Source organism: Ursus maritimus, unplaced genomic scaffold, assembly GCF_017311325.1.
Source record: "Ursus maritimus isolate PB19 unplaced genomic scaffold, ASM1731132v1 scaffold_3, whole genome shotgun sequence".
Classification (NCBI taxonomy): Eukaryota; Metazoa; Chordata; class Mammalia; order Carnivora; family Ursidae; genus Ursus; species Ursus maritimus.
In genome coordinates, this window is record NW_024425563.1 from 87,297,769 (window position 1) to 87,309,667 (window position 11,899).

The 11,899-nt window shown below is 38.2% G+C and overlaps 1 protein-coding gene across 1 annotated transcript in view; it reads right to left on the reverse strand.

The window, feature by feature from the left end:
* The window catches only part of COG5 (component of oligomeric golgi complex 5), a 277,974-nt gene extending 266,173 nt beyond the window's left edge, over positions 1–11,801 (reverse strand). Inside the window, exons 1-3 of the mRNA XM_008703618.2 lie at positions 11,690–11,801; positions 6,363–6,502; positions 3,163–3,220 (exon numbers count right to left, since the gene is read on the reverse strand). Coding sequence (XP_008701840.2) covers positions 3,163–3,220; positions 6,363–6,502; positions 11,690–11,783 — 292 coding nt within the window. The 5' untranslated portion in view covers positions 11,784–11,801. The remainder of the gene's footprint in view (positions 1–3,162; positions 3,221–6,362; positions 6,503–11,689) is intronic.
* Positions 11,802–11,899: the final 98 nt, after the last annotated feature.

Below are 11,899 nucleotides of genomic sequence, written 5' to 3' on the forward strand. Positions count from 1 at the left end.
CAACATAGTTAAACCACTCCCTCCCTAAAACACTTTTTTTCCTCTGGGCTTCCAAGTTACCACACTCCCTGGGTTTCTTCCTATTACATTAGTGGCTCCTTCTCTGCTAGAGTCCTCCATGCTGGAGTACTCCAAGATTTTATCCTCAGTCAGTTTCACTTCTCCATCTACAGTGTCTCTTAGGGATTTCACCCAATCCCAATGTTTTAAACACTACCTAATAAAATACCAATTTTATATACACACATCCACACATATATACACATATATACATAGATTTTATGTCTGCCTACCTATGTATATATACACACACACACAATCTCTAGACCTTAACTTTCTTATGTCAAATTTAAGATGCCCAAGATAACTTCTGTCCCACCCCTGCCCCATCAAAATTATAATCCTCTCCATTCTAACCCATCTCAGTTACCCATACCATTATCTATCCCATTTTTCAGACTAAAATCTTAGGAATCACACTTGGTGACTTTTTTCCCTCAGCCCTATAATCTCCCATCGACAAACCCTATCAGCTCTGCCCCCATTTTGTCCCACCCACTTTCCTCTCTCACATCTACCACTCTAATCTGAGGCACCATCAACTCTACTCTTCTAGTATCTTCTAAACTGGTACCCCTGATTCTACTTACTTTCCTATAGAGCCATCAGAGAAAACTTTTTAGAGCATTAGTCTTATACATCATACCCCTAATAAAAACCCTCCAATGGTTTACCACTGCCTTTAGAATGAAAAATCAAAATTCTTTTCCAAGAATTTCATCTACAGTTCTTTCCCTCATTCATTAAATTCCTCTCATAATGGCCCTTTTTCTGTCCCTCATACATCCCAAGCTAATTCCTACCTTCCCGTTTATTGGTCTCTCAGCTTACACCAAGTCTTCTCCCACTTTTCACGTGGCGGCTTTTCCCACCATTCAATTCTCAGCTCAAATGTCATCTTCTCAAAAAGGCCTCCCCTGACCATTCTAGCTAGTAAGGGACTCTCCTTCCTCCACCCAATCATCCATTTTATTTTCTTTGTGGGACTTAAAAATATCTGAAGTTTCCCATTTGTATATTTGCTTTGTCTGCTTCCCTGCATTAGAACATAAGTACCATAAGAACAGTGATTCTGTCTATTGTTCATAGGTGCCTGGTACCCAACAAGTTCTCAGCTACTGTTTGAGTGAACAAATGAATGAAGGAATGAGGGTATCTCTTTTCAATAAAATAGGGTTAATTAAATATACCTCTAAATCCCATAAGAACAGGGACTCTGTTATAGCTGTCTGGAACCTAACAAATCCTCAAATAATATTTTAATAAATGAATGAAAATGAGGAGGGGGCAACTTTTAATAAAACAGATTCTATAAATGTACTACCAAACTACTTACATGGCAAAAAAAAAAAATTCAATATTTGGGGGAAAAAGCAGATGTAGCAGAAGCTGGAATAATATTCATTTTCAAATACAGATCACACTTATTTTTCAGCATCTCAACATTCTAGTTAGCACTTAGAAATACACATCATGCCAAAATGAATACTAATTCATGCTTTGATGTTTTATGTTCAAATAATCCAGAGAAGATGCTTAGATTATGATAAGAACTCAGAGAAGGCAGTCTTTGTACTTCATATACTCATTCAATAGACAGGCATTCTAACTCAGTTTAACAATATATTTTAAATGTTATAATCACTGAAAAGCATTTTGGGGAAAACGAGCACAATATAGGCCTAAATGCGTATAAGAAAACCACAACGAGAACTATTTCTGTTGTGATGATTCATCTACACCTAAATACACTCAGAATCAATGTACTACCAGTCATCCTTATGGGTTTTACAAATGAAAAAATCACTAATCATTTGTTTAAAAAAAATCACCATTAAAACAGGATATTATTTACTTGCTTACAGAAACACATAAAATATTATGAGATTAAAAATAGTTAATTTCCAATAGGAAGTGGTCAGTACTCAGTTTTCCCAAGAACATAGTCTGATATCAAATGACAAACTACTATTCCCTCAAATACTAAGTTCTTCATCAGGATGTCTAGGAAACAGTATACATGCTGAGAATAAGTTAATACCTTTGACTGCATAAGAAATACTGGGGGAAGCATTAAAGAATATTACATCCCAGAAAGCAATATCCTTCTCCTCAAGAATTTGATCAACATAGGGATAATCACTTAGTTTTCTTTTAATATAAGGATTAATAATAGTAATCACAACACAAGTGATAATGTAAAACATGATATTAACATTCCATATTTATAAGACGTTTAATTTAATGAAGATAGAATGCAAAATTCATAAAAGATTTAGCCAATCAAAAATAATAAGACTCATAAAAATAAAAATCCAATATATTATTCTTTTTTTTAAGATTTTATTTATTTGGAGAGAGAGAGAGGGAGCGCTCGTGCACACGTGTGCAAGTGAGGGGAGAGGGAGAGCAAAAATCTCAAGTAGACTCTGCACTGACCACAGAGCCAGACTTGGGGCTTAATCTCACAAGCCTAGGATCATAACCTGAGCCGAATCAAGAGTCGGACGCTTAACCGACTGAGCCACCCAGGCGCCCCCAATGTATTATTATTCTATTGTACTTTCATTGAAAAAATTTTCAAAGAAAGCCAAAAATAAGGAAAGTATTTAAGCCTACTTCCACTATTACTCACTCTGGTGGTACTGACGTTTTTATTAATTAACAATTTTCTGTTAATTTTATGGAGGCACTAAATATGTGCCAGAAATTGTTCTAACCATTTTTCTAATTCACTTAGCCCTCAAAATAACACCATATAGGTACATTTTAATACTCCTGCTTTATACATGATAGGGAGGCACACAGAGGTTAAATAACTTGTCCATAGTCACATATCTATCAAGTGGCAAAGCAAGGATTTGAACCCAGATAGTTTAGCTCAGAGGTCAACAAAGTTTTACTAAAGTTTTGTTGGGACACAGCCACAATCATTTACATATTATCTGGCTGCTTTCACTCTGCAACAGCAGAGTTTAGTAGTTGCAACAGAAATGGTATGGCCTGCAAAGTCTAAAATATTTACTACCTGATCCTTAACAGTAAAAGTTTGCCAATCGCTGGTCTAGCTCAATCTAATTTATAGTACTTAGTGAAACAAACCTTCCAAAGACTCAATCCCAGTTGCTTGCGCTAGTAAATCTTCATGTCTTGCAACAACCTGAAAATCAAGAAGTTGCTGTATTAGGTATTTTTCTTTGTAACCACAAGGTAGATTAAAGGTCTCTCTCCATATAGGAAGGCACAAACACTAACACAGAAGGAAAAAATACAGGTGATAAAGGTATACTTGAGATGAGTTATTAGCAGAAACACAAACATACTTACAGTTGAACATAGAGCTGAAGAAGACACGGCTTTTTCACCAGCCCCTTGCTTCCCTAATGGGAAGTGCAGGTCAAGTTGTGCCAAAATTGAAAAACTAAACAAAACAAAAAACCCCCAAACCAGCTAATTTTTGCCATGCTGTTACACGCTTTCCCTGTAAAAATGTTTTTAAACATTAGGTCCTCTTAGTTCTTGAATTCAGCATATTCTAATCAGAAAAGATAAAGCAGATCAGTACCCACCTATCCCTGAACATCTCTGCTTTCAGTTTCCCAGGGTCACGGTAAATCCTCTTCCCTGCTCAAGACTGACTTTTTAATGAAAATTAGGGCAGTGTGAAGGATCACATCAAAAACCCAAAAAGCTTAGGAGTTAAAGACCATATGCAAGAGATTCCTAGAAAATCAAGATATCAGGCAAATCTTTAGAATAATGCAAGAATCCTTCTCATTTTGTACCTTTTCAATTCCAATGAATAAGAAGCTTCCTATCTAGGCTGGAAACTGAAGCTCCTAGTCAGCAAGGAGTCACTCACTGGAACCCCTACATCCTCCACTTGGTCCTGTTTCAGATACCACTGTTATTCTACCAAGTCCCTTTCTATCACATCCATCTAAAAAACTATGACTTTTGGTCTCCTAGGTCTGTTAAGATGGCCAGAACATGTCTGAATTCTCCCCAGTCCACTGATATGGTCATTGATGTGTCCATCCTAACAAGACTAATTTTAATTCTCTATTCTTCTTTTTCCTGTGTCAAGTATAGTTTGGAAATGTTGAAACTCCTAAAACTAGACTTTCATGAACTCCCCTGCAGCCAGCTGGATAAATTTCAAAAGAGATCTGAAGACAGAAAAGAAAGGAAAGCTATCTTCCTATTACTGTTTCAGCTAGTAATGAGCAACGTCCTGAGACCTGAAAATTTAGAGATGGTTGGAAAAGCCGTATCAATCATTTTAGAATTTAGTTACCAGATACCCCGAGGCAGAATTTTAGCAGTGGCATGGGAGCTAATGGCTGGAGCTTCCAGGCCTCCGCACTGCATTTATGAAGGCAGATCCTTAAACTCAGTCCACTGGCTGATTTCAGAAGCATCCAGTTCTCTGTATTAAACATCTTCCTGCTTTAAATACCTAGAGTGGTTTCTGTTTCCTGTCCTAAGCCCCAACTAATACATATTCATCACATCTTTTGTTATTTTAGTCATCTCATGATATTAAAAAAAATTTATGGATTTGGTTAGCATTATCCCAATTTTGCTTCTGCAGAAAAACAATTATAGCGGGTTCAGATCTCATACTAGGCCTCTACTTCATATCCCAAACTACTGTAAGTGTAAATATGTCCCCTGTAAGAGATGTTAAATAAATTTTTAGTTTTTATTGATTCCTGAAAAGAAGGTACTGCATGCAAGGAATAAAGAAAATAAAAAAAAGAATGAAATCTTGTCACTTGCAATGACGTGGATGGAGCTAGAGAGGATTATGCTAAGCAAATTAAGTCAGAGAAAGACAAATACCTTATGATTTCACTCATATATAGAATTTAAGAAACAAAACAGATGAACATTGGGGGTAAAAAGAGAGAGGCAAACCAGGAAACAGACTCTTAAATATAGAGAACAAACTGAGGGTTGCTGGAGGGGAGGTGGGCGGGGGATGGGCAAGATGGGTGATGGAGATTAAGGAGTGGACTTGTGATGAGCACTGGGTATTGTATATGAGTGATGAATCACTAAATTCTACACCTGAAACTAATATTACATCATATGTTAACTGGAATTTAAATAAAAACTTGAAAGAAAGAAAGAAAGAAAGAAAGAAAGAAAGAAAGAAAGAGAAAGAAAGAAAGAAAATACGAACCATAAAAAAGAATTTCAGGTGGCTATTATAAAAAGCCACCCCTAAGAACCCTAGGCAGAGTTAAGTGCATTCTCCCCTGCTTTTATGAATGTTTTGTACTATTCTAAATAAAACAGACATCACTTGCCTGTCATTATTTCTCTCTGTATCTGCCACTGGTCTGTGAGTCCTTGGACAGCTGGGAAATATGTTCATTTTTCTATCCCCACAGCCTAACGTGAATCCTGACGATTAAAATATATAATTAAATATATTATTAAAATATATAATATATAATTAAAGTTAAAGTGACCTTGGAAGTCATCCCAGTCCTAAGCTACTCTTCTCAGTTGACAAAGTACAACACAAAAAAATTTAAGTGAATATGTCTCATGTCATAACAGATCTAAGTTTCCTGGTAAACATTCCACATACTCATGCATTTGTTCATTCATTTAAATATTTATTAAGTGCCTACTCAACAAATAAAAGCCAAAACTAGAAAGTATACTAAAAAACTCCCTATAAAATTTATAGAATTGTAGAAAAGGAAGAAACCTTCAAGATCTTCCACTATAATTTCTTTCTCATTCCAATCCATTTAATAGATTTCTTTTAAAAGCAAAACTCAAAGATGTTAAGTGACAGGAAAGGTACCAGCACAGCTGAGATTAGGACCCATCGCCTAATTCCCCATATTGTTCTTTGTACCACAAATTTATCAACTTTCTATAATTTCAGCAAATGTTACACTTTGTGTTCATAAAGTGGGAAGTGCCAATATGAACACACCAATTTTTCTTATTCACACTGTTCTACTACCAAAATTCCATTTTGTATTACTTTTATCAAAGGCTTCCTAATTTTCACCCACCTATATTCACCACACATCCTTTAAGGTGGTGAAAACAAAGTATGAACAAAAGCTTTTGGAGAGAGGGGTATATTAGTTTTTCAACTAACAAAAAGTAGTTTACAGAAAACTTTTCAATAATATACTTTGAAAAATAAGACACTGGTAAGTTACACATTCGCTCATTTAAATATGCATTTAGATTAAATAATAAAAGGATAACAAGTGATAAATTATCGCTTTAGGTTGATGAATCCAGATGATCCAGAAGATTGGAAATACCTGTAGGTGTAGTTCTTTATCCAACTGACTGATTCCTTGGGCAAGTTTTGCTAGTTGTTCAGCAATTACAGCTTGATGAATAGACTGGGAAGTATAAGTCTTTACATCAAAGTCTTCATGTAAAAAATCACTGTAACACTCTAAGGGAAAATATGAAGAAAAGTCTTTACTTATTAATTGCACTGCACTAAACCACAGATAGCAAACAAGAGAACAATTATAGATATAACATACTTTGGCGACTTTGGGAAAAGTCTTTAATTATTAATTGGACTGCACTAAACCATAGATACAAGAAAACAATTATAGATATAACATACTTTGGTGTCTTTTTATACACCAAGAACTGCTGTAAATGAGAAGAGACTGGTAACATTCACTAAGAGCTTACTGGGGGCTTGGCACTGACCCATGCACTTTAAACATATTAACTCATTCAATCCTCACACAACCCTGCTGGAACTATCATTTCCCCCATTTCACAGATGAAGAGACACGTAAAGACAGGGCATGCAACGTGTCCAACCTGTCTTAGATTTGAATCCAGGCTGCAGAGCCCACACTCTGAACCCCTAGATTATACTGCTAAAAGTTAACTTTTACTAGTGGGTCGAAAGGAACATATTGAGTAAAGATTAAAAATTAACTACTAAGCATAGCCTTTAATGCAAGAAAACCAGGTCATTGACAATGACAACAGGCAAACTGACTATATTTGATATGTAGGGTCTCCAATATCTCTATATCAATGCACAAATGTTGTCATAATAAAGTGAATCTGGAATTTTAACAGAAATAGGCAAACACAAAATTTCAGGTGTTACTGAAACTAAGGATTTATGGGTGAAATAAGTAAATGGAAAGACAGCCTATGTTCAAAATAGATGCTTAATAAATACTAAAAAGAAGTGATGCTAGATGTTAAGATATCTTTCAGTACAGAAACCCAAAAATCTGTGGGTGAAAGACAAATGGAGAGAATTAAGAGTTAAAAATAGTTACGTAGACGTGAGCTCAGTGTAGGTATAAAACCACTATCTTCCACCCACGTGGGAGATAGAGGTAAGACTACCCTGACAGGATTATAAAACTAACCAGCAAAAGAGAGTCCTTACCAGAAAACTTCTATTGTCTGTACCCACATAATGTACGCTCCATGAGGGCAAGGGCTTTGTTTTGTGTACTCCCACATCCCTAGAGCCTGAACAATGCCTGCCACATGGCAGTTGTTCCATACCAGCTGAATGAATGAATTCATCCATATTATCAGCTGGAAGCAGCATTCTGCAAAGAGCAAAGACTCACTCCTGACGACTCTCAAAGTGAAAGAAAAACTGCTACTTTGGCCTCGACTCAGGGAACCCCATTTCCTTCCAGTCTGCCAAGGAGTTTCCAGGATAAGGCTCCTGTGAGGCAGCCAAGTGGAGAAGGCTACTCCAAGAAGACGGAAGGTTTAGAGGCAGCAAATGCCATAGCATATTTTGAGAAATAAGGGCAACGCCGACGTCAGTGTGTCTAGATCACACTGTGTGTGTGCTGGGCAGAAGGGAAAAGAACGGTAGGAGTTGAGGTTCCAAAGGAAGGCTGAGGGCAGTTTAAAAAGAGACTGGTAAGACTTCTAAAATGTTCAGACTATATCTCATTGAGGTTAAAGATAAAAAAGAGCATTGTCAGCTTTGTGTTTTCGTTTCTGGAGGCAGTATGGAGGATGACTGAAAAGGGATTAGTCACACAGTGGTGTGCTGAAGCTGGCTCATATTGGCTCCTGAGAGCCAACGGTTCAATTTTCAGGAATTGTGTGAGCTAGGGGACATCACATGTAGGCATCTTAAAACTGACCATGTTGAGAGTATTTATACCATCGAAATTGGCATACATGACAAAATCAGGGCTTTTCCTATTTGACCAGAAAGCTGGTTTACCAGCACACTTATGTAATAGAGCTGCAGAGGCCGCCAGTAAGGTGCGCTGTTAACAGCCCAAGGGACATGAGGAAGGCCTAAGACAATGGGCCTAAACAAAGAAAGCAACTAATTTGACAACTATTCACACACTATAATGTGTAGGACTTAAGAGACAAACTGAAAATGGGTGATTAGGTAAAGCAAGAAGTAAAAAGATGATTCCCAAGATTCTTGACTGAGTAACTGACATAGGGAATTCAGCTTTGCATTAAGCTCAGCAACTAGGCATCTTCGCATAACGATAAATATGAACGTGTTGGTGACTCCAAGAAACTCATCATCTACATGGGAAACAAGCACACATCTAACTAACCGCATACAACTGATGGTAACAGAGAAGGTTAGAGGAAAGGGGTTAAAAAAAAAAAAAAAAGAAGTAATCTCACTTTTTCACATATAGCACCTGAACTATTTGTTCATATGTAACTTTTGGTATGTAAAACTAATCATGCCTGTTCACTATCAAGATAGAAATGTCCAGTGGACAGCAATCCTATAGTTCAGAAGAGAGGTAAGGACCATATATGTATTTTTGTGAATCTACACTAATTTTGAAACCATGAAAAAAAAAAACCCAGATGATTTAGGAATGAATTTTAGAATGCACAAAAAGAGGGAAATGGAGAAGACTGAGCTCAGAAGCCAGACAAACACCAAAAATTTGGAAGTAGATGGAGAAAATGAAAGCAATCAAGGAGACTAAGAGCGTTCAGAGAGAAAGAAAAACAAGAAAGAATGGCAAAGGACAGTTTAGAGAAAGTAGTGGTAAGTAGCGTCAAAGACCTTAACAAAGATCAAACACAGTGAAAGCTGAATACTGGCCACTGGACTTGGCATTTGAGGACTGATCGTCCATCAGAAGAAAACTCATATAATGCCTCTCTTTTATAGTGGTCTCATTCCTATAGGAGGTACATCAGAAACTGCCCACAAATTATTCCAACTATGCATCTACTCACTAACCCTGTCAATCCTATCCTCTTCCACTGGCAGATCCTGTACATAGTGATCACTGTTACAGACAGAAATGTTTACTTTTTTAGGAATGTTGCAGAGAATGGGTGGAGTGAACCACTGAATTAGAGGCAAACTGAAGACTAGCAATTAAAGGAACCTGGAAAAGAGCACTTAAAGAATTAGGAAAAGGGGCGCCTGGGTGGCTCAGTCGTTGAGCGTCTGCCTTCGGCTCAGGGCATGATCCCGGCGTTATGGGATCGAGCCCCACGTCAGGCTCCTCCGCTATGAGCCTACTTCTTCCTCTCCCACTCCCCCTGCTTGTGTTCCCTCTCTCGCTGGCTCTCTGTCAAATAAATAAATAAAATCTTTTAAAAAAAAAAAAGAATTAGGAAAAAAATTTTTAAGCATAGAACTCACAAGTCACATGACGGGAAGTATTTCAAGAAGAGTGTCAAACCCTTTTTACAAGTTCAAGTAAGATAAGGACCAAAAATTATCCATTTGATTTATTTACAAGGAGGTCATTAGAGACCTTGGCAAAGAGATTTCAATGGCATAGAATGAGGGTGACTGGGTCTTTGAGGAGACAGGAAAAAAATCCAGAGCACAGGAGGAAGGCCATCCTTAGAAGCAGAGATCCCACTTCTAGTATAATGGAAAATACAAGGGAAAAAGAAAGGCCAGTTACAGGTTTAGGTTTAGTTTATAGGTTTGATGGCAAGAAATGGAGGAAGCTCACATCTGATGGGTTTTTTTTTTTTTCAGGGAAGTTTAAAATCATTGGTTGAGGTTGAAAGGAGAGGTCTGAAAGAGTAAGGATTTAAATCACTGTGGAAGATGGAAAAGAGAACTAAACAGGAAAATACAGAAGACAGAATTAAGGACTATTTACCCTTCAAAAACTGATTACAATTCCAGAATGCATCCTACTGAAATATATACCTATGCCTGACATGTATTGTTTCTTCCAGTTCTTCATCTAGGGAAGTTCTATTTATACTTCGAAACCCAATTCCACCTAGAAAGCCTTTCCTGACACTCCCCTAATCATTCCCAGTTATCATCCTCCTCTGTATTATTTGTCTTTGTACACAATGCTGCTACGCAGCAACACTGTATAGTATAATGCTTACCTTTACAGCTTTACAAGATTATTTCCCCTTACTAAAATGGCAAGCTGCTTGAGGGTGGGAATTGCACACATATCAGGAGTTCAAAACTTGGTTAATTGGAATTTAAATTAAGATACAAAGATGCACTGGACAGAGATCCTAACCTAGAGAATCTAACACAATCTAGTTCAGAAAACCACCTCATCAGAAAGTTTTGACAAAAGTATATACATTATCAGGAGAAGGCAAGGAATTAGGAGCAATAATACACAACACTCAGAGAAAAACAGTAATCTAGAATGTTATTTCATTTGTATATAGCCTATTTTGGTCTACAAATGTGTACATATGCTTACTGTAATGTTCATTTTAAAAATGTGTGCATATGCTTATTGTGATATTCAATAAAAAAATGTATTCTGCACCCACCATATGAAAGGTACCGTTATTAACTGTGGAATATAAAAAGTGGTCTACAATGCCCAGAAAAAGTTAGGTACACAAATTATTTCAACACCAGGTAGAACATGATGGCAATTAGGGAAGAAAATTAAGAACAGATGATAAGAAATTTGAACTTTATTCTGAAGGGTAAGAGATTTGTGGTGTTAACTGAATACAATTTAATATACTTCTCAAATGTACTATGTTTAACTTATTTCCTAGAGTTCTTCTGTCCAAAACTATCAATAAACTGCTATATTCAATACATATGGTTAATCCCTGTCTGAAATAATGTTCTGAACTCGTCCCCATGCATGGTTGTGGATAAACGCCTTGTAAGAAAACAAATTAGGCTGCGAGTAGGCCACCTGTGTAATCCAAGAATTTTTTAATAGAGGGATGCTTCCAACTCCACTTAAAAATGAAGCCCTTTTACATTAAGAATTGTCATCTATCTGTTCTAGGTCTTTCCGTTTTCATGGGATGCAACCCCTCCTCCTTTCATCAAAAATTGCGGCAGCAGCCAGCGGCTGTCAACCTGGGTCACCGGAGTGCGGCAGTCCCAGGACTTCAGAGAGACCTCAAGCGCATGAAGAGTAGAGTTGAAATGAGGAGCAACCAGGAATCCGATGCCTCCTGGACACCCTGAAGGGAAAGGGCCTGCTAGTCTCTCGAGAAACTGGCTGACAAGGCCAGCACCCAGGCGCCAGGGGGCTGGGCGGGGGGGGAGTGGTCACGTCAAGACCGGAAAACTTTCTGCAAAGCGACGGGTTGAGTCCACCACCCGGGTCCAGGTGCGGAGCAGGACAGTCCCCCAGGCTCACCACCCAGCCAGACCCAGACTCCTTACCGTCCTGCAGAAGCTCCCGGACTGTCGCTGTCGCCGCCCCAGAGCCCAGAGCCCCTTGGCTAGCCACAGCAGCGCCGCCGTCACCACCTTCCATGTTGGCAGGTGCCGGGGTGATGGCGTCAGCCGCCGGTTCGCCCCGCCCAGGTGGTGACGCACAATGCCGGCGCCGCCCGCTTCGCCCTGCACGCGGCCCGCGGCCCGTCTGGAGAA